The 22,289-nt window shown below is 54.5% G+C and overlaps 10 protein-coding genes across 10 annotated transcripts; 4 read left to right on the forward strand and 6 right to left on the reverse strand.

Annotated features, from left to right (window-relative positions):
- Nucleotides 1-1,935: 1,935 nt before the first annotated feature.
- Nucleotides 1,936-2,415, forward strand: W97_05514 (uncharacterized protein; the record flags this gene model as incomplete). Its single annotated transcript, XM_007783544.1, has 1 exon — nucleotides 1,936-2,415. One exon carries the CDS (start codon nucleotides 1,936-1,938, stop codon nucleotides 2,413-2,415), a length of 480 nt encoding a protein of 159 aa, XP_007781734.1.
- A 336-nt stretch (nucleotides 2,416-2,751) lies between these two features.
- Nucleotides 2,752-3,871, reverse strand: W97_05515 (uncharacterized protein; the record flags this gene model as incomplete). Its single annotated transcript, XM_007783545.1, has 3 exons — nucleotides 2,752-2,871; nucleotides 2,932-3,565; nucleotides 3,621-3,871. 3 exons carry the CDS (start codon nucleotides 3,869-3,871, stop codon nucleotides 2,752-2,754), a joined length of 1,005 nt encoding a protein of 334 aa, XP_007781735.1.
- A 2,364-nt stretch (nucleotides 3,872-6,235) lies between these two features.
- Nucleotides 6,236-7,314, forward strand: W97_05516 (uncharacterized protein; the record flags this gene model as incomplete). The annotated part of the gene is made up of 3 exons (XM_007783546.1): nucleotides 6,236-6,320; nucleotides 6,371-6,905; nucleotides 6,954-7,314. 3 exons carry the CDS (start codon nucleotides 6,236-6,238, stop codon nucleotides 7,312-7,314), a joined length of 981 nt encoding a protein of 326 aa, XP_007781736.1.
- Nucleotides 7,315-7,975: 661 nt separating this feature from the next.
- On the reverse strand, nucleotides 7,976-9,044 carry W97_05517 (uncharacterized protein; the record flags this gene model as incomplete). Its single annotated transcript, XM_007783547.1, has 6 exons — nucleotides 7,976-8,143; nucleotides 8,239-8,475; nucleotides 8,654-8,689; nucleotides 8,745-8,835; nucleotides 8,892-8,903; nucleotides 8,962-9,044. 6 exons carry the CDS (start codon nucleotides 9,042-9,044, stop codon nucleotides 7,976-7,978), a joined length of 627 nt encoding a protein of 208 aa, XP_007781737.1.
- Nucleotides 9,045-9,847: 803 nt separating this feature from the next.
- W97_05518 (uncharacterized protein) lies at nucleotides 9,848-11,443 on the forward strand (the record flags this gene model as incomplete). Its single annotated transcript, XM_007783548.1, has 1 exon — nucleotides 9,848-11,443. One exon carries the CDS (start codon nucleotides 9,848-9,850, stop codon nucleotides 11,441-11,443), a length of 1,596 nt encoding a protein of 531 aa, XP_007781738.1.
- A 219-nt stretch (nucleotides 11,444-11,662) lies between these two features.
- Nucleotides 11,663-12,416, reverse strand: W97_05519 (uncharacterized protein; the record flags this gene model as incomplete). The annotated part of the gene is made up of 2 exons (XM_007783549.1): nucleotides 11,663-11,895; nucleotides 11,954-12,416. 2 exons carry the CDS (start codon nucleotides 12,414-12,416, stop codon nucleotides 11,663-11,665), a joined length of 696 nt encoding a protein of 231 aa, XP_007781739.1.
- Nucleotides 12,417-13,325: 909 nt separating this feature from the next.
- W97_05520 (uncharacterized protein) lies at nucleotides 13,326-14,189 on the reverse strand (the record flags this gene model as incomplete). The annotated part of the gene is made up of 4 exons (XM_007783550.1): nucleotides 13,326-13,527; nucleotides 13,621-13,757; nucleotides 13,894-13,909; nucleotides 14,005-14,189. 4 exons carry the CDS (start codon nucleotides 14,187-14,189, stop codon nucleotides 13,326-13,328), a joined length of 540 nt encoding a protein of 179 aa, XP_007781740.1.
- A 249-nt stretch (nucleotides 14,190-14,438) lies between these two features.
- W97_05521 (NADH dehydrogenase (ubiquinone) 1 alpha subcomplex 2) lies at nucleotides 14,439-14,940 on the forward strand (the record flags this gene model as incomplete). The annotated part of the gene is made up of 4 exons (XM_007783551.1): nucleotides 14,439-14,524; nucleotides 14,622-14,728; nucleotides 14,797-14,829; nucleotides 14,882-14,940. 4 exons carry the CDS (start codon nucleotides 14,439-14,441, stop codon nucleotides 14,938-14,940), a joined length of 285 nt encoding a protein of 94 aa, XP_007781741.1.
- A 1,079-nt stretch (nucleotides 14,941-16,019) lies between these two features.
- On the reverse strand, nucleotides 16,020-19,645 carry W97_05522 (uncharacterized protein; the record flags this gene model as incomplete). Its single annotated transcript, XM_007783552.1, has 6 exons — nucleotides 16,020-17,578; nucleotides 17,630-17,841; nucleotides 17,896-18,029; nucleotides 18,082-18,651; nucleotides 18,702-19,158; nucleotides 19,209-19,645. 6 exons carry the CDS (start codon nucleotides 19,643-19,645, stop codon nucleotides 16,020-16,022), a joined length of 3,369 nt encoding a protein of 1,122 aa, XP_007781742.1.
- Nucleotides 19,646-20,299: 654 nt separating this feature from the next.
- Nucleotides 20,300-22,195, reverse strand: W97_05523 (uncharacterized protein; the record flags this gene model as incomplete). Its single annotated transcript, XM_007783553.1, has 2 exons — nucleotides 20,300-20,665; nucleotides 20,762-22,195. 2 exons carry the CDS (start codon nucleotides 22,193-22,195, stop codon nucleotides 20,300-20,302), a joined length of 1,800 nt encoding a protein of 599 aa, XP_007781743.1.
- Nucleotides 22,196-22,289: the final 94 nt, after the last annotated feature.

The raw sequence follows: 22,289 nt of genomic DNA on the forward strand, positions 1-22,289 counted from the left end.
ACCAAGCCAGAGTCAACCCGGCAGGCAAACTCATAGATCGACTTCATCAGTGGAATTTGCGAGTTTTTCTCTTTAAGGTTGCACTGGTCAATGCAGATGGCATCCACCCAGATCGGCTCCTTGGACTCTGCCAGCCTCTGACCATGATGACGGAGAAAACTGTGCAGATTCCTGGTTACCGATAAGGAGTCGGCCATGTAGTTGTATCCGCCGACTGAAACGCGGGGAGTCCCACGTATACGACAGCGCCACATATGGAGGGGCGTTTTGCAAATCCGTATGCACCAGCTCGCCCGCTAAGGCTCCGCCAGGTAGCAGTCGAAGAAGTCGAATTTCAGTTGGCTTCAGCGGCTCGTATGCGTAGCGGGGTGGAAGCGCAGCGCGAAACGCCGCTTCGAGATCGCGCATGCTGTTTCCAAGCACCTCGAGTAGCGTGTCAACGTGTTTAACCGGGAGTTCAGACAGTACGGGTTTGTGGCCACGTCGTGGACAAGAAGTTATGAAATGGAGTAAAAGTAGGGCCATCTACTTGTTCAAAGAACAGGAACTAAGGACGATTTGACAGACTCGCTAGCAAAGGCACAGTTGCAGCCATGTTGTTCAAAACTCTGAGGAGATGAGGCTGAGCATTTGGGAGGAGCGTTTCAAACATGTCAGAAACAGAGGGGGATGTTGGAAGGCTCCGCACATGTTCCAGGCAACGAGGTGATAGCTAAGAAAAGTGGTTCCTCTGATTAGATCGGACAAGACTGGCTATATTGAAGCCAGCTATTCTGCTCTACTCGCCATCGTTCATTGTTTCAAACGGTGTGGTTTGAGACTGTTGTCTAAATATTGCCTTGCGGCTTGGCAATAGCGGCTTTCTCCATGCCAAGACTTTACCTCATTTAGATCTCTTATAACCTCCACATCCTTTCTGCGCTACTTCGGCGACGCGCTTGATCTCACAACACGGAAATCTAGAGATTCGTGCAGGGGCGGCAGTTCATAGTTATGCCAGCCTCACCGGTCTCCGCAGCTAAGACCAGCCCTAGAAAACTCGGGGCGTTGCTCAGCACCTCAAAGGCCTCAGCGGCAACCAGGGCAATGTAAGCAACATCTCACTCATAGTTGGAGCAGGGGCAGCAAGCTCAGTTTTGGTATAGCTCAAAGCGAAATGCAATCAAATCGCCGTTCTTGCGGCTACCAGCAGAGATCAGGAACTGCATCTACGAGCATGCACTTGGCGGCCGACTGCTACATATCACAGCTCCACAGGAACGCGTAGCAGCTGAAGGCCGGCATATACACGGTGACCACTTCAGCGATGCATCCGACTCGGAGGATGGATCGGGCTGGGATCTTGATTACTCGGAGTCAGATTCAGAAATGGCGTCAAGAGAGTCTACAAAGTTCAGTTACCGCGTTTGCCGGGCTAAAATATCCGAGCAGGAAGCCTTCAGGCGGTCCCAAGATGCATCGCTGGATGAGCGTATCAAGCCTGATTCAGGACAAGAAGTGCCATGGGAGATGCGGACTACCAATTATTTTCGATTAGGTGACCGGCACTACATTGATTCATGTGTCATTCGGCATTCTTGCTGTATGGCATTTCCTCCTTCCACCAACTTTTGGCCAGAGGACCAGAGATACAGCAAGAAGGTGCCTCGACCATCGTCACACCACAAGCTGGATATTGCTCTCCTCCGCGTCTGCCGCCAGATATACAACGAAGCTCGTCTGATTCCCTACTCCACCAATACCTTTTCCTTCGCCCTCGCATCCACTTTTTCTACCTTCCTGACCTCGCTTATCCCCGCTCAACGCCGAGCCACAATATCCCTCCACCTTCTCGTGCGCAGCGATCGAATTTTCCGTATAGACGACACATCCTATCTTGAACACGCCACTCAAGGCGAAGGCGCAACGGCCTGGACCCGTGCTCTTACCGTTAGAATGATCACGACTCTTCCAAACCTCAAAACACTGCATCTGTCACTCTGCGCGGAACCGTTCAACGCCCTCAGGACTGTAAAAGAAGGCATGACTGAGCCCGAAGCCTACCTTCCCTTTCGTAGGGCCGTGTCCAATTTTCAGCGGCTACCGCTTGAAGCGGTGACGGTGATCCTTAGTGATGACCCGGATACGTTTGTGGGCGAGGTAATCTTCAGCGAGGCGCTGAGACAAGCTACGCCGCATAACGAATGGGAGTTTTTGAGGGAGAGGATCTGTCTGACGGCTGAGAAGAAAAGGGAATGGGCGGTGCGAACAAGGAGGAAGTTGCTGCAAAGTTGGGACCAGAGCCAAAGCCCTGAAGCTGTGAAGGCCAGAAGGCAAGAGGAATGGGCGAGGAAGAGAAAGAGGCAGGAGACCAACCGAAGCACTGAGGTGCGGAAGCGGTACTGTTTGAGGGGTGGCACAGAGGCTGAGGGTTAATGGTAGCGTCGTGCGGCTTTACGATCTGTCTGGGCTTGAAGTAGCACTGTATGTCACATGCATCAATCCGGTACGACTCCTGCAGCGTTCAGGACGTCTCAGATCTTTTCGAAGAAGCTATGTATCAGGGCACTGGCGATCTGGAACGGAAGACCGGGTACGCAAATGTTGTTCAAGTAATTCTACGCTAAACCTCATGTTATAGTCGCGTCGAGTTTGATACGTGTGATTGCCGCTACGTTACTACGACTCCAGCGTGGCCTTGGCTCTGCGCTGAATACGCTATCCGGCGGTTGGAGTCGTCTTCACACTTCTTACCAAATTAGACAGAAGTAATCACAATGCCAGACGATCGGTGATCTCCACCCACTCCTCCGACTGTTTCCATAGGCCTGAACACTCACTTTTCCAAGGCTTTGTTGGATCCACGATTGCGAAGTCAAAGCTGCGAAGGAGCTGGTCGCAAATCTTTAGCCGAAGCCCCGCGCGAGATCCTAGGAAGGGGCATACAGTTACCTCAAAGAATACTTTGTTTATCTCCATCCAAGCGATGTTCTTCCCCAAGCACTGGTACTTGCCCCAACCAAACGCTAGGTCCGCCGTCTTCTCCATGTAGCCCAGTTTCTCTCCCTTAGCCTCGAGCCACCGCTCTGGACGGAAGGCGTCGGCATCTTCCCCAAAGACGTCCTTCCGGTGATGCACTCCCCAAGCGTTATAGGCCACATTCGTGCCGCCGGGCAGGAACACACGCTTACCATCAATCTCCACCGTGTCGCCTTCCGGCGGCACCACCTTGGGTATCGTTCCTATTACCGACGGATGAATCCTCATACCTTCTCTTATCACGGCATGTAAGTATGGAAGCTCTTGTACCTCTGACGCTCTAATAACTGGACTTGATGCTCGTCCAGACCTGACTGCGGCGTCGATCTCCTCTTGAACCTTGCGGTACGTGGACGGATGGCTTATCAAATACAGCATCGTAGCGCGTATTACTGTAGCTGAGGTGTCACTCCCTGCAAGGACTTGTAGGAGAGACTCCGAGACGAGCTCGTCCTCCTTCACGCCGTGACGGATAAACGACTCGATCATATCCTGGCGTAAGGCCGCCTTGGGTCCGAAGCGCTTCCCGATAAGCTGTTGTGAGATGCTGAAAAATCATTGTCAGCAACCGACGCGTCCATCATCGTTAGAGAGAGGCTTACGCGATCAATCTCCCCACGCCTGTAGCTTCCTCTCCCGACGGGAATGCCATCTTGGCGACCCAGTCGAACGAGATGAGCCAATTGAAAGCTGGAATTGTTCCCAGGAAGATGATGACATCAAGCATCTCCTCAGTGCTTTGAATGTAGTTGTACATATCCTCGTCATGCTCTAGGTCACCGAATGCTTCGCCAAACGCGATTTTGGTGATGACATCGAGAGTGAAGAATTGCGCTTTGCGGGCAAGATCCATCGGTCTGTACGATTGCCTACTGGACATGTATTTATTACGAACCAAGTTGACAAAGCTTTGGACTTCGATGTCAATTGAGTGTTCTAAATCAGGATTCTCTTTGCCAGAGTACTGTGTTAGTCACTACAATGTTAGTGTGCACTACTTTACAGATTAAAGATCACGGAATATTGTTGCCTACACCTGATGCCAATTGAGCCCTTCTTCTTGTGTGGCGCTCTTCATCTATTCCGCTAAAGACATTGTCTCGGCCGGGCTGGATTCTTGACCCAGTGTACCAATCTCCCTTCGTGTAGGGTGAACGTGCGGCGCTCATCCGGAAGAGCATTTCCGGGGAGCTGGTGAGCAGAGTGTTGGTTCCTATACGTGCAAGAGAGCCTACGAAGTGCAATACAGATTGTTACATTTGGAACCTTCTACGGAATAGAGAGCTATGAAGCTGAAACAGTGCACTCAAGATGCCCCTCAGGGTTCAGCAAACACATTCTTCTATAATAGGATCCAGCAATGTCTCCTAAAGGGATATGCTCACCGTATTTCTCATTGATATGGGCATACTCCAAGTGCATCCTCTTGGTCCGAACGGCATAGAGCATCCAGAGACTGGAAAATCCGCTACCCCAAGGTCCCTTGAAGGCTCTCAGCCTGTAGTACTGTCTGAATAATCTAAAGGCGTACAACAAGATCACGACACCGATTAACGGCCAGCGCGCTACGAGCACTGCATCAATCAGAGCCATATTTGCGAAGCTTTTTTTATTTTGGAGGTCTAGCCGCGATGCGTAGGCATCCATCAAGGTACGCTGACACCGGTACCAGGGAGGGCTCGTGGTACTCATATTCTACTTGGTGTTGAAGATGAACCCCTCAGACTTCCAGCCAGGTTGCTGCATGGTTACGTAGTACAGTAAGTACTAGTAGCTCCCGTCCCGATTCCCCCGCCGTCCCGTGCCGTCCATGGTGATCTCACCTTCAGCCCTGGCTCCTTGTTTTGACGTCCAGCCACGGACGCGGGAAACAAGTCAACCTGCCAACCGCATCTTCGAGCAGAAGGGATGAATGAGGTGGCACGTCGGGCAGGGAAGAACTCGCACCGCAAATATCAACTTTAGTATATAATCACTATTTGTAATTCTAAAAAAGTGCTTAAACGTGTGATAGGGCATAGAGAGTATCTTAGAGCATTTTAAACCTTAATAGCTTATAAGGAACTGCGTTGATGGTGGTGAAGAAGGTGGTGAGGAGTGATTTTGCGGTGCAAGCTCTTCCCTGCCCGACGTGGGTGGTAGGTCAATTGGAGAACACCGAGACTTGCACGTACCGTCCCAACATACGATGGATTTGCTTTCCGTCAATGCAAGCGGGTCTGCGCTGCCATCGGAAAGCCATCCACATTCAACGCAGTCAGTAAACACCGGCAGTCTGACGGGCGTCGGCCACCGAACGACGTCCCCACCAACATGCGGATATGGAGACTGCCGTGAACCTTTTCGGTCGCAAAATGGCTCCTCTTTAGTTCTCCATTGCGTCAACCCCCATCGCCTGGCTGTGAGTACCTAAAGAGCTTATCCTTGTATCGATACCTCATGCCAACGTGGCTAACGAAAACCAATCACGCACGCTCGTGACTGAAAACGGATTCCGCTTTCGTAGTGGTGCACGGTAAGGTGCAATTCAATCGCATGCCCGGAGCGTTCTCCCTTCTCTCGCAGCGCCGTTGAACTCACTGCCGGTTCGCCAAGCTCCGATACACCTTCCCAGGATGCCCAACGCTCTTCGATTGTTATCTTTCTCCTGCCACGCCAAGCTGGTACGCGGGAGATGCAAAAGCGTTCATGCGACCACGGCAGGATCAACAAGCTCACTGGGCCGTTGCGCAGGGCCTCACTCCATACCGGTTATCTCTCCCATTTGAGCCGATATGAACCCAGGATGAGGACCCCCAAACGGGCGTCGGCCTTGTGCATGTCATTGGTTGGGGGACCCTGATGCCATGCTCTTCAGATCGATGCATGACATTCGGCTATCCTAAAGGCAAGATGAAATCATCTATGGATACCAACTAAGGACCGGCTGGGATGTCTGCCGCTGCTACCTAGGCACCGTTAGGATAAAGCCCTTACTGCTCGACGCCATGTCCGCGCCTTGGAAGAACCAACTGTTCTAGCACTCCAAGACCAGTCCCTGTGCTGCTACCACTTCCTTCAACTCCTAACTGGGTTCGCTTGTACCGTTTATATCAAGCGTTGCTTCGCAGAGTGCGCATCCTATGCTAGCACAACGCAACGTGCTTGTGCCAAGCTCGACATAGCATATACCTACCCCTTCTAGGGCTTTGGCGTAGTCAATCAACAAACCTGAGAGATGGCTGAAGCCCAGCTACAACTATCAGATTCGAGATTCACGCAGGATCTCGAGAAGAGACGCACTGCAGAAGACAACGACGGCCGTATGCATCTCCCCGAGCAGGTCTCCCACACCACACTAACCCATTGCCAGCAAACACGCCTGCTACGGCTGGGTCTTCGGAACCCGTTTCGGAGGACGAGCCCTCCTCTCCCCCAATCTTTCGCTTACCTACGGACCCGGACGTAAAACTGCTACGCCTCCCCTCCCACCGCCGCTGGCGCGCCTACCTCTTCCAATCAGTCCAACAAGACATCTTCCTCGAAGCCGAGCTGCTCATCCTAACCCTCGCCACGGGCATCCTCGACGCCATGACCTTCGTGTGGTACCGCACCTTCGTGTCCAAGCAAACCGGCAACGCCGTCCTCATCGCCCTCGCCTCGCTCGAGTCCAAAGCGGTGGTTCAGACTGAACCGCACGTCGCGACCTCGCTGTGCGTATTTGTCGCTGGCGCCGCTATCTTCGGACATGTTGGCCACCTCATTGGCCAGCATCGGCGTGTTTGGCTGATTATTAGCAACGTGCTGCAGACGGCGCTGGTGTACGGCGCGACTGCGCTCCGCTTCTGGGGCTCCGATCGCAGCAATGGGCCCGAATCTGTTGGGGTCGTAGCACTTTTGGCGCTTTCGTAAGCACTCGGGTTGTTGTTGTTTTGAGACCATCTAACGTTCTCTAGGTGCGGCGGCCAGATAGCGCTAGCGCTCTGTGTCAAGATGCCCGAGCTCAACACCACCATGATCACAGGCGCGCTCGTCATGCTCGCAGTCGACCGAAACATCTTCAAGCGCAAGAACCTGGCTCGCAATAGGCGGGTGCTGTCCTTCCTCACCATTGTAGCTGGAGGCTTCATTGGTGCCGCTGTAGACCGATACTTCTCGCCTACGTTTAGCTTGCTCCTGGTGGCTGTCCTCAAGACCATTGTGACGGTTATGTTTCTCTTTAATAGGGGGACGAAGAAGAGGAGGATCAACTTGGAGGGGGCGACGGAGAGTGCCCGGAGCTCGGTCACTTTCTTGAAAGCGATTTGGGGCGATTGAGTGTAGAGGGCTTCCGAACAACTTACACCGGCATGCGGACGTGGTAATGCTTGTCTGGGCCCTGGACAGCACTGTCTTAATGGGACTGGAGCTTTTGTTTTGTGTCATGATGGACGGTTTTAGCGTTCTACTGCATATTCGCATGCTTCTAGATCGGCCTCAGAAGACTTATGTCTCGAAAGCCAAGCAGGACATGTCACAAGCACCATAGGAGTCGAGGAGAAGTAGTCTATATTTGCGTGCGACCCGGGTCGCTGGGTGCCTGTTGGTTGCACTACGAGCTCATTCGCGCCCCCTGCTGTCGCTTCAGCTTTCTACGCGCAAGCAACGCGCCTACAAGCACCAAAAGCATCGTGATAAGTGCCGCAAGCAAACCACTTGAGTTCCCGTTTGAGTTCCGTTCCGCCGCAGCCTCCAGTCACAGAGTCTGCTCCTTCTCGAGCGGCGGTATCCGCTGATTCAGGTATTGCTCCAGATGATCAATCTCCACGGGATCAGCCGAGTGCGGGAGGTTACTGCGAGTTTCATTGGCGTCAGCATACCCGTCGTCTACACATGACCGTCGTCCTTGGATCCGATGCAATGTGCACTATCTCACAAGCGCCAGCATCATGGGCCACCGCCGCCGGTTGTACGGCGCGCAACGCCGAGCGTGAACGGGCTACGAGGTCAACACGTACTGGTATGTCCTGAAATCGACAGTCCACCCCCACTCCTTCAGCTTCTCGGCCGTGCGCTTGCCCCACTCGTACCGAACGACTTGGTCGGCATCGCCGTGGCCCATGAAGATGGGCGTGTCCTTGTTCGGGTTTTGGGCGGGCACCATGTCCTATCAACCATCAATCAGCCTTCCATACATCTCCCAGTCCCTGCTTCCATCCCTGTTGAATTCGTCGTCTCTTTTGGGGGAGAGGTTTTAGGTACCTTTATCCGCCCCTGCAGCAACAGGTAGCTCGACAGGCCAAAGATGCCGCCGAGCTTGTGCGGGCATGTCAACCCTGCCATGAGACTCATGGCGCCGCCTTGCGAGAAGCCCCCGATGACGATGCGTTCGCTGGGTATGCCCTTCGCCATCTCTTGGTTTATGACTTGGTGGAAGTAGCTGCAGGAGCGGATGATGCCAGGCTCGTCTTCGCGCTGGGCTATGTCTGATAGAGACAGCTGGCGGCGTGTCAGCAGTTTGTCCGACATGGGCAGACTAAGCGGGGAGGGGCCAAGGCGAGATGACGGGTGGACGACGGGTATGACACAGGCAGATGGTGGGACAGGCAGACGGCGGGCGGACGGAAAAGGGAGAAGGAGCCCGGACGGAAGCAGTGACGGCGTCGCGCGGTCTTACAATGTCGTACCACCCCGGCATGCGCATGCCAAAGTTCTGGTTGCGGGTCAGCAGCAGTCGCTTTGACATGGCGAGGAGCAGGGGCAGGCACCAGCGTGATGGGTATCTGCGGCGCATTGGGGAAGATGAACTGGACTTCCTCGAACTTGTTCCGCCGGCGCCAGTTCTCGGCGAGCCAGATCCTGTGGTGTTGGCATCAGTGCTGCTGAGGCGTGTATGGGTGTGTTGGGCGAGTTACCAGCCGGCGCCGCTGTTAAAGTGTCAGTGTATTCTTCGCGACGAAACTATGTTGATGGGGGAGACGGTACCTGTCACCCAAGCCATGCGCGACTATGACGGTGGCAGTGTGCCGCTTGAGCGCGGGGACAACCAGCGCTGCAGGGCCTGACATGTTCCGGTGGAGGGCGACGTCTGTCAGTTGTGGTGTGGCTTTGGTAGGGCTGCGATAAGGTTGTGGAGGGGCCGAGGGCGGTGAGGTGTAGTGGGCGGTAGTGGCAGCCGGTCGATCGGGGATTTATCTATACCGCTTCTGCAGCCGTTCGGCGTGTGATTGTCTATTCTTGCGCTGAAGTAAGTCACATGAGTCTACAGAGTAGCACGCTGAAGGGAGAGCATCATTTCACCAGCTTCAATGTGTCGACTTCACTAAGGTAGCTTCACCATCACGATCACCATCACGATCACCAACGTCACCGCCCTGCACGTGCCTTCGCGCCCGGTTCCTGCATGCCAAGCTCCTGCGGCCTTCCCGCTGATCTGATCTGATCTGATCTGACACGGGCCTCAAGGGGCGTCGGAGAGGACGTCATGAATTGAGGCTGCTACGCCAGTTCATAACCTGACCTGGATGCTGCTTGAGAGCAGCCGTGAAAACTTGTCCTTTCCTCAGTTTCAAAACGTCACTGAGGACCGTACGCAAGCTTCGCATACAGCCCATTGTCCCATTTATAACACGCCCAGACCTCATCTTGAGCGCTCTTCCTCACAGTCATCCTACACAATCATATATCAGCCATCCAAACTCACCTGGCCAATTATATTTCTAAGATTCAGCCGTCTTTCACCTATCTGCGTCTTTTTTCGAGGTTCGCTACTCCTAAAATCAAGGTTGCCTGGAGCAGTCTGCTAGCAAGCCGTATCATAACATTGAACCCCATTCAAACTCATAAGTTCTTTGCGCCTCGTTTCGCCATCATGGCTAGAACCACTCGCTCTTCGGCTGCAAAAGCTGGTGCTGCTGCTGGTACAAGTGAAGTCCAGGACGAGCCTCAGCAGCTTTCCAGCCCTCCGCCAAGTCCTGCGCTCGCGGAAAAGCAGGCACCCAAGAGAAGAACTCCTGCCCGGAAAACTGCGCGAACCGACAAGAAGGACCACGTGAAGAAGGAGCCCGCCACGCCAAATACCTCACGCAAGCGCACAAGAACCGCCGCCAAGGAGGAGGAAGAGGCGGACGAAGACAACGACGAGCTGCCTCACAATCTTGGCAAAGCGGCAACAGCTCAGGAGTCGAAGGTCAAGCAAGAGGCCGAGCCAACGCCTAAGAAAAGAAAGACGCGCAACGCGACCAAGAAGGCCGAGCTCTCATCTGCACTCGAGGAAGCCAAACCACTGGTAACCAAACTCGCTCAGCTATCGGGGAAGAACGACATCGGCGACCCTACTGCCTCTGCCGCGCCCGAGGAAACCCCCAAGAAGCGGACGAGCAGCGCGAAAAAAGAAAAGTCGAACAACTACGGCCTGAAGAAAGGCGAGACGCCCTACCCCGACTGGCCCCACCCCACACCTGCGGAATGCCAAGAAGTCGTCGACGCACTCAGCAAAGTGCACGGCAAAGTCACCGCCCCCAAAGAGATACCAATCCCCTCCCTCACCGTGTCCGGCTGCGGCGAGGTCCCCAGCGTGCTGGACGCGCTAATCCGCACGCGTCTCAGCGCCGCCACAAACGGCGCAAACAGCAGCCGCGCCTTCAAAGGCCTCGTCGAGCGCTTCGGCGTCCTGCAGTCCGGCGTCGGGAAAGGCTCGGTCGACTGGGACGCAGTGCGGCGCGCGGACCTCGCGGACGTGTTCGAGGCGATCAAGAGTGGAGGCCTCGCGGACGTGAAGAGCAAGGACATCAAAAAGATCCTCGACATGGTGTATGCCGAGAACCAGGCACGGCGGAAGGCGTTGACCACGTCGTCGTCTGCAATGCCCGCCGGTGCAGAGAACTCGTCCAAGGAAGCCACGGACGCCGAGATCGCGCGTGCGGACGAGGGCGTCCTGAGCCTCGACCACCTGCACCAGATGGAGAGCGAAGACGCGTTTCAGCACCTCATCAAGTACCCCGGCATCGGCCCCAAGACCGCCAGCTGCGTGCTGCTGTTCTGTCTCCAGCGCCCCTCCTTCGCTGTCGACACGCACGTCTTCCGGCTGTGCAAGTGGCTCGGGTGGGTGCCGCCGGACAAGGCGACGCGCAACACGACCTACGCGCATTGTGAGGTTAGAGTCCCGGATGAACTCAAGTACCCGCTGCACCAGCTGCTGATCAAGCATGGCAAGTCGTGTCCGAGATGCAGGGCTATCACGGGGGAGAGCAGCGAGGGCTGGGGTAAGGGGTGTCCGATTGAGCATTTGGTTAAGAGGGTTGGGGGGAGGAAGGGGGGGAGTGGTGGGCCGAGTCCGGCGAAGAGGAAGGGGAAGGCGAAGAAGAGGGGGAGGCAGGAGGAGAGTGAAGAGGAGAGCGAGTTGAGTGATCTTGGGACTGAGGAGGAGAGTGTGGTTGAGGAGGAGGTGGAGGAGATGGAGGACTAGTAAGGCAGGTCTACCAAGCTGTCCTTAACCTTTCCAGCATTATTGCTAGCATCTCATCACTAAGAAGACTCTTACCATCCTTCGTCGTCGTGTTCAACGCTGCATGCCTTCTTTTCGGAACTCTTGCTCGGCCAGAACTCCCAGTTCATGCAGGACCTCTCTCTGCATCTCCAGCTGGCGCAGTCTCCCTTCTCACTCCATCGCAAACCACCTCCACTATCACAGCTTACTCCCAATTTGACCACCACCATCCTCCGTACTCGCCGTGTGGTCTTTCTTGCCCTGTGCCGGCCTCCACAGCTGTGCAGCCCCCGCGAGAATACTCCCCGCCCTCGTCAAGCCGTTCACCGCTCCAGCACCATAACCCCCCATAGCAGCACTCTGCGCAGTAGCAAAGACGCCTCTCGCTGCGCCGGTGCCGAATGTGCTCATGATGCCGCTCGCTACTGACGCTGCGAACACAAAATGAAACATTAGCAGTGGCTGTAGGATAGGTTGGGTGTGGCTTACCGGCACGCGGCCCCTGCGACGTGAAGCCTAGCAACGAGAGGACCGGGGAGGTCAAGGCGGCGGGGGTGAAGTAGACGATTCCGTTGGCGATGTGGAAGGCTGTCTGATAGGGATGCTCCTTGATGTAGGTCGCGATATAGTCTCTGGCCTGCTTTGGCAGTTCTTCGTAGTCGACGGCCACGAGTTTGTCCTTCAGATCTCCAAGAGCAGTCTGAGTGGAATCCTTCAGCGTTTGGGCGCTGCGAGCAATGGCGTCAACACTGTCTGGCATATCGGAGAGAGCCTTCACCGTGCCGGCTGAGAAGCCCTTGAAGAAGTTGGCTATGTGATCGATCGGCGTCTGGAGGAAGTGTGCTGAAGGGGGAACCGAGGGCGGCATGGTGGGCTCATCAGCTGTCGCGGGCGGGAGGGTTGCTACCGCTGCGATGGCGAAGAGCGAGATGATGAAGTGGTGCGCTTTCATTACGAAGATGCAATCAGGACCAAGTAGCAGAGGTAGGTAGTTTCTTTGGAGCACAAGAAGATACCAGTGGAAATGCGGCGTGGACTGAGACAAGGCTTAAGTGAAGTGCAAACGCAAGGCTGATCAATCAGGCAGCAAGGCTATAATCATTGACCTCGCGGAGAGCCTTATATGAAGCATGGCACACCGAATTGAACCTAACGCAGCTGCGTGCAGCCTGAGCAAGGCAAGCTGGGCGCGTAGATTGAATCTATGTGTCGCCTTGCGCTCCGCGCCTAGGCGGTACCTATCATGACTGTCACGTGAATACACGTTTTACAGTTTTCAATACAAGCTTCGAAATCTCGTATCAAAACAGCATGAGAAGTGTTATTGGCGGTCCGAAGGACGTGCCGAGAATCTTCACCAGTAGGTATCGACGCCCTTTGGGTGGTCGAGGGGGGATAGCTAGCCGTCATCATCCATAATCTTCGGGAAACTCCCAAACAGAGCGCTTTCATGTACAAGGTAGTAGCGATCATGAATGATTGATACATAATGTTCGTACGGCAAATTATCTACTCCAAGCATGTCCCGATACAGATCCCAAGGGTTTTCTCCCTCTGTCCAACGCCAACGTATCGGTGCCGTTCTAGGCATTACCATCGAACAAACAGAAGGGGTCGGGTCTTGGGATTGAACTGAGGAACTCAAAATAGTGATAGATAGACTCAAATATACCTGGTGAACATAAAGCATGTTGTGTCTAGTAAAAAGACTGCGCAGACATCTAATCCACAATTCGCAGAAGCCCCGCAGTTCGCACCTGTCTTTGAACGTTGAGAGATCAAAGTATGTCCATACCCCCTAGTTTTCATTCCCTCATACGGTACCCAGTTTGCCCTTCGAAGACACCATGATTTATGGCGCTCAAGCCTTAATCGGCGCCTCAGCCTTCTTGACCGCGCCCTCAGGATCCTTAACAATCCCCTCCGCAATCTTCCCCTCATGCTTGGCCGCCTTCTTCGCCTCCTCTGGGAACGTGCTATTCTTAATACTCTGATGATACGAGAGGATGCGCCCAACCTGGGTAGCCCCGACGCAGAACAGGAGGAAATTCACAGAAGCCAGGCTGTAGTTGCGGAGGTCAGATCAGCCCACTCAGATCCTGCATCGCTTTGTGTTGTTTCCAGGCGGGGGCGGGGTGATGGGGCAGGGAACGTACAAGATGTTCCTCGGCTTGATAACGAAGCACCAGCGCGTCCAGATCGCGCCGGTTGCCATCAGGGCGAGATTCTGGGTCAAAGAGAGAGACTCGGCGGGACGCGCGAAGTCGGATATGCCTGTGAGCACGACGCCCCACTATTGAGGCACGGGAGGTCAGCGCAAAGTTGTTGGGGCGCGGTGAGGCACTTCGGAAGTTCTAATAGCTACGCGTAGGGGAGTGGGCGCAAGGATGTTCGGGCGCAAAGATGGTAGTTGGAAGGGAAAGGCTTACTTTGAAGATTGGCGCCCTGTAGGAGAGTGGGACTTAGCAATTATTTCTTCCGTGTTTGCATATACGGAGCTGTTTTCTCCCCTCCGTACGTCCGTCGCAGCATGGGCTTACCAGAAATGCACCGTCTTAGGCCCAATCGGACTCCGCCATAGCCGCTGGAATGCGTTCAAGTTGCTGGGCGGCTCAACAGTGGTCTCTGCGGTGGTGATGCGGCGTCGGACTGGTTGGCGGAAGAGGGACTGGCGGAGGGTGCGAGAGGTGAGCTGGAAGGCGCGGAATGGGGATTTCGGAGCCATGTTGGCAATGCAGCTGGAGACTTCGAGGAGGATGGGCGGAAGAGTGGAAGCACAGAGAAGGTGGTCGGTATACGACAGTCAAACAGATGTCGCTCCCAATGCCCGTGCCGACAGTTGAGGCGGAGGCCCGCCCGGTTGATGTCCGGCATCGCAGGCCTGCATAACTTTATGCAGCCGGTTGACCTCAAGCTTCGGACTGAAGCACTGCTGCATCACCGTCGCCGACACTGCCCGTGTCACCCTGCCACGATGGCCAGCAAGTACGCCTTCACGAAGAGCTTGAAGGAGATACGGTTCCTGCTATGCCAGTCCTCGGAGCATAGCGCTGCTGCGCGGTACGCAATCCCAATATCCAGAGCCCTCCGTTGCGCTGCTGTTCCAGGACCTCGCAGTATCTATAGCAAGAACTTCGCTAATGGAGGATTCGAGCAGGTCATTCCTCACACGAACGTACCCCACGATGAAGAAGCACAACCCACACACCCCGATCATGATAAGAGAGGCACTAGGCGTGGAGCCAAAGGTGTATGCGCGGTACGGTAGGTACATCGAGTGCGGGATAGGGAGCATGCGAGTGCTTTGACAAGGCTGACCAACGATCCGGTAGAGTTCGGCAAGGAGAAAATGGTGCCATTGAAGGGTAAGTGGGCTGTGCCGCGCTGCCTGGAGAAGCAAGCGCTGACTGGAGACAGGACTGGACGACAAGGCGATCGAGGGCAAGATCACAGAGCTGGTTCAGGCGGGCGCATAAGATCAACAGCGAAGCAGGGCTGCTACACTGTATACACGTCGACTTCACATCCATATGCGACCCGGTTCTTGCGAAATAACATACACTCTATTGTTACTGTGCTTCTTAGTCTGTCGACCCTTTCACCCAGGTCTCGAGCTCAATTTCTAAGTGTTTGTGCCCACGCCACCTTATCTTGTCATCGCACATGCGGCCTGTGTGCCAACCCCTCGATGTGCGCCGGACTCAGCTGCAAGACGCTCCACATCCCTTTTTCCCGTTACATTCGATGAATGGCCGTATGGGCGTCGGGGCTTTCGGGCCTTGTTTTCAGATGTTCGTAACCATGGCCCGCCGCAATGTGCGGCGGAATGATCCCAAGCGGCTTGCTGCGGCGACGCTGGGGATGCAGCCAGGAGCCAGACTATTCAAACCTGGCGGAATAGTATATGTTCTATCAGTTGTCATCATTGTTCCTGGAATGCCTTTCGCTGTGATGTTCGTTACATGTCGCCTCTGATACGGACTGTTGGAGGCGTAGTTTTTTCACACTGATTTCGCAACCGCCAAGAGCGCTTCAGGCGTGACTTGCAGCAGTCGCTTCGCACAGCCTGACGAAAGTTGTTGCATCGAGCTCGATTCTGGTTGCGGAAACAATGAAGCGCACGAGTGGTTGTCTCAGGGTGCTGGTTGCTTCGTAAGAGGCCGAATTCTGCGGTGATGTCCAGCTTTCGTCTGCTTCGAGGTAGGAAACACCAATGTTCGGACATCGACGCGTTCAGAAAATCGGCTTGTTCTTCGAACAAATATTACGTGTACGACACGATAAGTTCCCCGAAGCGCGCGCCCGGCCGCTAAGAGCCGCAGCTCGAGAGAGCTGCTTGCGATTTCAGACGTTCCGTAGTTAGAGAACTGCAGCGTAGGCTCACACTCCTGCAGTGTGGAAGTTCCGTACAGTGTGAGCAATAATTCGCGGCAACGCAACATGTCCTTTCGTCTTGCCGGTGAGAGGAAGGCGTCCATAGCTGGGTGACGGAGTTGCAGTCACCCTCTCGAAGAAGATCCGCGCTTGTCGTAAGGCGAATATCTGGCGTATCCGCTCAATCGTGTGATCCTGGAAGTGTTTGAGCAGATGTGCCCCCGATAGTCTGCCTTTGAATCTTGACACCAAGTTCCTCGATTTGCCTAATTGCCTCTTCATCGGATGAGTACGGCTCGGCCAGTACCTCCTTCATTCTTTCTGTCCAGTAGCCGTCCAAGAATTCTAGGAGTGGTTCTTGCCGCTTCTCGAACTCAAAGCTGAATTCCGCTACAAGATCTTCCAGCTGCGCGATAAAGATGCGCTGCTCCTCCTGGATCTCGTCGATCTCAGTCTCGTCCGGCATGGGAGGTTGACTCTGCCGCAAGTAGTAGATCTCTCCCTTACAGCAAGTGTGTGTAAGCTCTAACTCTTCAAATGTCTTTAGACGGATCAGCTCGAGAGCAACCCTCGCTGAAGTCTTCTTGTCCATTCCACCTGCAGTAACAAGCATCTCGGTCAAAGAAAGTTCGAAGTCTCGAAGCGGTCTAATGTAGAGTTTACTGCCGAGTTTCAGGCCGATTATGAAACCGTTCATGAGATTTGCTGCAGGACTGCAACCGCTCGTTGAACACGCGCATCGACATGTGTCGAAGATGCTCGGCCTTAAAATGATGGCAAGTAGGCGTTCTACGTCATTACCGAGATACAATCCTGGGACAGCTGCTCTGTTTTCGATTCTGTAGACGAGCCGGTTGTTCACATGGCGGGCCAATCCCCTGCCCAAGCCTGATCCAATTACATGTGCAGCGGTGGTCCACGGCCTCACAGTCGACTGTTCTTCAACATCCGCTCCGGAGCAGTCTGGCAGACGTCGAGTCAAGCTTGCGCCTTTCTCCAATAGCCAAAAGACGAATCTGATTGTATCCAACGATCTCCTAAGATCACCGAAAAGTGTATAAGATAGAGGTGTCCAACCATCGCAATCCGGACTGTCGATATCATGAAAGCCCGCTTCGTAGATTTTATCCGCTAGATATTCCTCAAATGCCTCTCTACCATGGTAATTAAACCGACCATGGTAGACAGTCGTTCCGAGCCCGGAACATTTAATTGCGGCCGGGATAGGAATACCGACTACGTCCAGAGCTTGACAAACATCGTATGCTTGTCGGTCGAGAACTGTATGGCTCTGCAGGTTAAGCTGCCACAGCTGCTCCTGGGAGGCGGATCCCAAGTGTTCCAAGGTAAACTCTGAGAGGCGTTTTCGTCTGTCCGCCAACGTATCGATTAGCAGGTGAAGGACGTCATCGTGCCAGGAGTCCTCGATCGCTGTATCCAAGATATTGACGTTGAGTGCGCAGTCAGCATCGAGAAGAAGCCGCAATGCCGGCAAGTTGTTGCGAGCGCTAGCATGAAAAACGGGAGGGTATCCGAACTCATCCTTCGTGTCAAGAACCGCTTTAAAACCTGAGTCAAGTAGCAGAGCTAACAGCTCAGGCTGATCAGCGGCTAGGTGAAGGGGCGTAAACCCAAGTGCGTCGCGCTCATGGAGTGGAGCTGGAAAGCGGCGAAGCAGTCGTCTTACTTCATCCGAGGACCTCGAGAGGATTGCTGTACTAAGCTTCCCGCACTGCGCGACTGGCCCGGCAGGCTCAGTACTTGATCTAATAGCACTTATGATCAACTCACCTTCTGCCATATCTTCAAATCTTGCGAGCCAATCAGCAACATGCAAAGCATCTACAGGGCTACCACGCCAAGCATGGCAATTGACCCAGTCCGCCCCCCGATCACGCAGCGAGTTGGCGATAGAGTATATGCGCGACAGATCATATTCACCGTCGGCCCTAGTAAGCCAGTAAGGGGCCGTGTAGCTGACGAAAAGATTATCCAATACACTCCTACGTTGATCAGTAAGCACATCCGGAGAATAGTGGGCGATCCAGCAGACTGACCTTCCATGTGAATCTACAGCGTCAAGCGGTACACCTATACGAATTAACTCCAGAAGGAACTCACGATAGCTTTCAAAGACGTCGCGTTCCCAGCGCTCGACCATAGAGGCGGAAGAGCAGGCTGAGAGAGCATACTGCGTATTAACGTTAGTAATGGCATATCGATAATGCCAGGAAATCGCATACTGTCAGCAAGGTCTCTCCATTCACATCCTCTACATCACCTGGCGAGGCCCCGTCCTCCTGGAAAAGCCTTCCTAGTTGCCGTATGGTGTTTTTGAAATCCACACATGTGAGTTGACGGCGACCTCTATAAAACAGACTATCTACGAGTTTGAAAGCAGGAGAGTCGGACGGGACGGTAGCACGGAAGATCAAGGCGGGACTAATTGACAGCGCTCCAGCTCCCTTAGAGACCGTCATAGTAAATTGTACTATTTTGTTCAGCCAGTACGCGGAGAAGGGCAGACTCAGTCCAAGCGTCGTGGTACGCTTTGCCGTTCTGAACCAGGGACAGTCGCGGCGATGTGTGACCTCTGTGGAGTGGAAGATGGTTATTGACCGCGTTAAGCCTTTCTGGTTGCGGCTTCGAACACCTGCTCTGCAATTACAGAGCGGCTCACCGAACGACGAAAGTGTTGTGTTGCTGCTGCGACCCATGAAGTCCGGATTGGATCGCTGGACAGCGTCGCAAGTATCCTTGAGGAAGCTGGGACTCTGAAGTAAGTGCCGGCTGGTTTCCTGCATGTCTGACTCCTACTTCGGTTAGGTAAGATAAAACAACCGTGACCGGATCGGCTACCTACCAGTCGACCGACTTCTTCTAAGCTTGTAGCTGAGGTGGCGGACGGCATCAAGCGTGAATGGATGAGCTGCTGCACACACGTTTCGAATGTGACCAGGATACGCTCCTGAATTTGATCAGGCAACTGATCAATCTTCGTCTCAATACTTGGTAAGCGAGAGTTGAAACCGGTGTGTAAAGATTGAACGGCGCAGCTAACGTCCTCTAGTACCGACGTATGTGTGTCGGCCTTTTCCAGCAGCCTCAAGCCGGTTTCCTCTACTCTCGGCAGTTTGTTGCGGATCACTGGTGCAATGTCTAGTATTGTGCTCTTCACCGGTGCGAACTCTGCTTGAAGATCGTCTACTTGTGTCCCTGTGGCTGCCAGGCGACGTTGGAGCTCAACAGTATCATTTGCGGTCGACGCGGCGGCCTTCAGAAGACGGTCCAGATCAGAAGATTGCTGGCCACTGAGGGCTCTGTGTCGTCGTTGTCAGTGTCTGCTAAGCAACCTTGGGGGCGCTCTTACAGTTGGAGAATTTCCACCGCCAACACCAAGTTGCTGCGCAAGCTCTCCACATTGTCCCTCAAGGCATTCAAGACCGGCTTTCTGAACGGAAAGAGCCCTCTTCTCCACGACTGTTGTAGCTTCACCGAACCACCAGGTGAGGGAGTAGCGCGGCATTTGTCGAGATGAGTATCTAAAGCCTTGATACGGCCTTCGGACGATTGCATACAGCTCTGCACCTGGGTAACTAGGAGGGCCTGTTCTGCAGGGAGTCCTTGAAGCACATCCCTCAACAGGACGAAGAGGCCTTCAAGACGACGTATCAGTCCGACAGTCTCGGCGATATCGTCGTCGTACGCTGAGTAGGCTGTATAATAGCGGATGAGGCCTTGACAGACCGTCAGTCCAAGGGAAGTAACCCCGACAGCACTCCCAGCGATCGAAAATGGATCTGTCATTGCGGACGAAGTAGTGCCTCGTTGCTGGAAGCTTGACACAGGTCCAGGAGACGGATGAGAAGAAACTCAAGAGCAGGGCGAGAAAGAAACGGACAACAGAGAAGTTGCGGGGAGCTTTCTCTCCGCAAGGCTGTGCTGACACCCACACTCCGAGCACAAGCTGGTCCTATCAGCCTTGGGTAAAGTTCATGGCTGCCGTGCAGCTCGAGGCTGAGCACGCGGCTGTGTTGTCCCACAGGACAGCACAATGGCCGCAGCCCATGGCTTCCCTACAAACAGCTTGGTTCCGCTTGTGGAGTACTACAAGCATTGAGGTATCCTTCATTCTCCCATACATAGGTATATTAGAAGAAACCGCGGCATCGCGCCCTTGGTGTCTAAGGTTCAAGCGCCTGAAAATGCCATTCTTGTCGTTGCGTATACAGCACGTGATCTCTTGTATACATACCCTCCCCAGATCTAAGGACATTACCCACGCCTCTATGCTGATATCGAGGCCCCGCCCCTGCCTTCTGCAAGCCATCACCCTAATAACAACGCCGCCAACGCCGCCGCTAGAAGATACTCTATCGATACTATTCATACCAAAGCTCATCATAATGCAACCCAGCCGCTTAGACAACACCCCATCTTTCTCTATTCTATCCCCATACATCACCGCCGCAGCAACGGCGCCTCTTCATCCTCTTCCCTCAAGCTCCCATGACCAGACCCTTCCTCGTCCTCATCCTCACCACTGCCGTCATCCTCACTTCCCCCCTCCTCACTCCCCTCCTCCTCATCCCCCCCATCCGCCTCCAAATTCTGGCCCCTGATGCCATAACACAGCAAAAACCCCACAAACGCGATCCCGCCAAAGACGCCGAAAGCAAGCAACTCGCCCTTGGGCTTGACGTGCGTCGCGGCCGTGAAAAGACCGCCAGAGATGAAGGGACCGACGGCGCGGCCGGCGGCGCCGAGGGTTTGGGCGAGGCCGTTGAGGGTGCCGAGGACGGCGTGGTTGGGGGAGGAGTTTGTGAGCTGGGGGAGGGGGGTTAGCTCGACGGTTCGCGACGTGTCCCGAGGCAGTACAGTTTCTGTGCAGAGGTAGGGAGATGGGATGGTGGAGGCGCTTACTAATGGCAGGAAAGCAGCAAGCCCGCCTACTGAAGCGATCTTGACGATAACTAGGATGAGCCCTAGCTCGATCCACAGCCACGTCTTGCCCTGGTTGGCCCCCGTGCCTGAGGGATCCTTGTACCCGACCCAGGGTGTTAGGAAGAACCCGATCGTGAACGCTGCAAAGCTGATCTTGTAGGTCGTCCTGTAGCCCAGCTTCTCGTGCAGTTTGCCGTAGAGGCAGACTTGGAGCACGATGACAGCGACGCCGGAGAAGGCTAGCGAGAGGCCGATTTCCTCGGGCGAGAGAGCTCGGCCTGTGGGCGGGGGCGCTTGGCCGAAGATGGGGTAGAGGGAGAGATAGGTGACGTTTGAGAGGTTGAAGATCAAGCTTGTGATGAGGAGGAGGACGGTATCCCGGTTGAAGACTTGCTTGTATGTGAGACCATCGCCTGTGACCTGAGGTAATAGAGATGGTAGAGAATGGTGCGATGCCGTGTCTGTTATACTGTCTCCGTCGCCAATCGTGCCGTCAGCGTGATTGCTATGGCGACGCTTTCCGTTCTCGGCGCGTGGTCGGAGGTAGGTTGGTCTGGTCGAACTGGCGAATTGCCATATCCATGTGAAGAGGTTTCCGACACGCTTGCCTAAGGGTGGAAGGTTCTGCGCCTCGTGTAGACTTTCCTCGAGGAAGAGCATGGCAATCACCGTGTCCAGGAGCAGTAGAGCAGCAGAGACGAGGTTTGGCACAAGGTACGGGTAAGGGTTGGGCTGTCCCTTCTTAAACGGATTCTCTGGAAACACAAGCACACCACCGATCAGTGGTCCCGTAATCGCACCAAGGCCGTAGATCACCGGTAGGTATTGAAATGCTGTTGACTGGTTGCTGCGGTCCGTAATCTCGCCCAATATCGTGGAGACTATGCCTTGGTTGCCGTTCACTAAACCCATGCATACCTGCACAAGTATGGCGTGCCACAACCTCGTTGAGAAGCCCAGTCCGATGAAGCATGCCGCCGTCATGACTGTTCCAAGCAGAATGACGGGTTTCCTTCCGATCCTATCCGAGAGCCAGCCCCAGAAGAAGTTCGTTGTAACCTGTGCCAGCGCGAAGGCAGAAGCTATCATGCCCACGTAAAGCCCAATTTCTTCCTCTTCGACCTCCGGAAACCTCGACGCCATGTCCGGTAGATACGGACTTATGCTGTTGAAGGCAGTTTGCTCTGCCAGAGCTATGACTGCCAGTACGGCTAATTGCTTGTACGGTAGCGGGTGTTCTTGTGAGGCAGCTGAGTCGGCGCTATCCCGTGATTGGGGAGAGTCGACATTTGTGTCGGAAGCAGACGACGGAGGAGGACCTCGTGAGGTTGGAGGCTTCGTAGGGAACGTCTGGTAATGCATTGTGGAGGACTTGCGGCGCGGGCCCATGGCAGGCTTCTTGGGGTTCGGCATGGTGGAGGGCAGAGGTGCGTCACGGCGGACGCTGAAGGTGAGGTTTGCCTCTAAGAGACAAGTCACTCAGAGTAGCGGGTCAGGCCATATGGAA

The sequence above is a fragment of the Coniosporium apollinis genome (genome assembly GCF_000281105.1).
Source record: "Coniosporium apollinis CBS 100218 chromosome Unknown supercont1.27, whole genome shotgun sequence".
Taxonomy (NCBI): domain Eukaryota; kingdom Fungi; phylum Ascomycota; class Dothideomycetes; genus Coniosporium; species Coniosporium apollinis.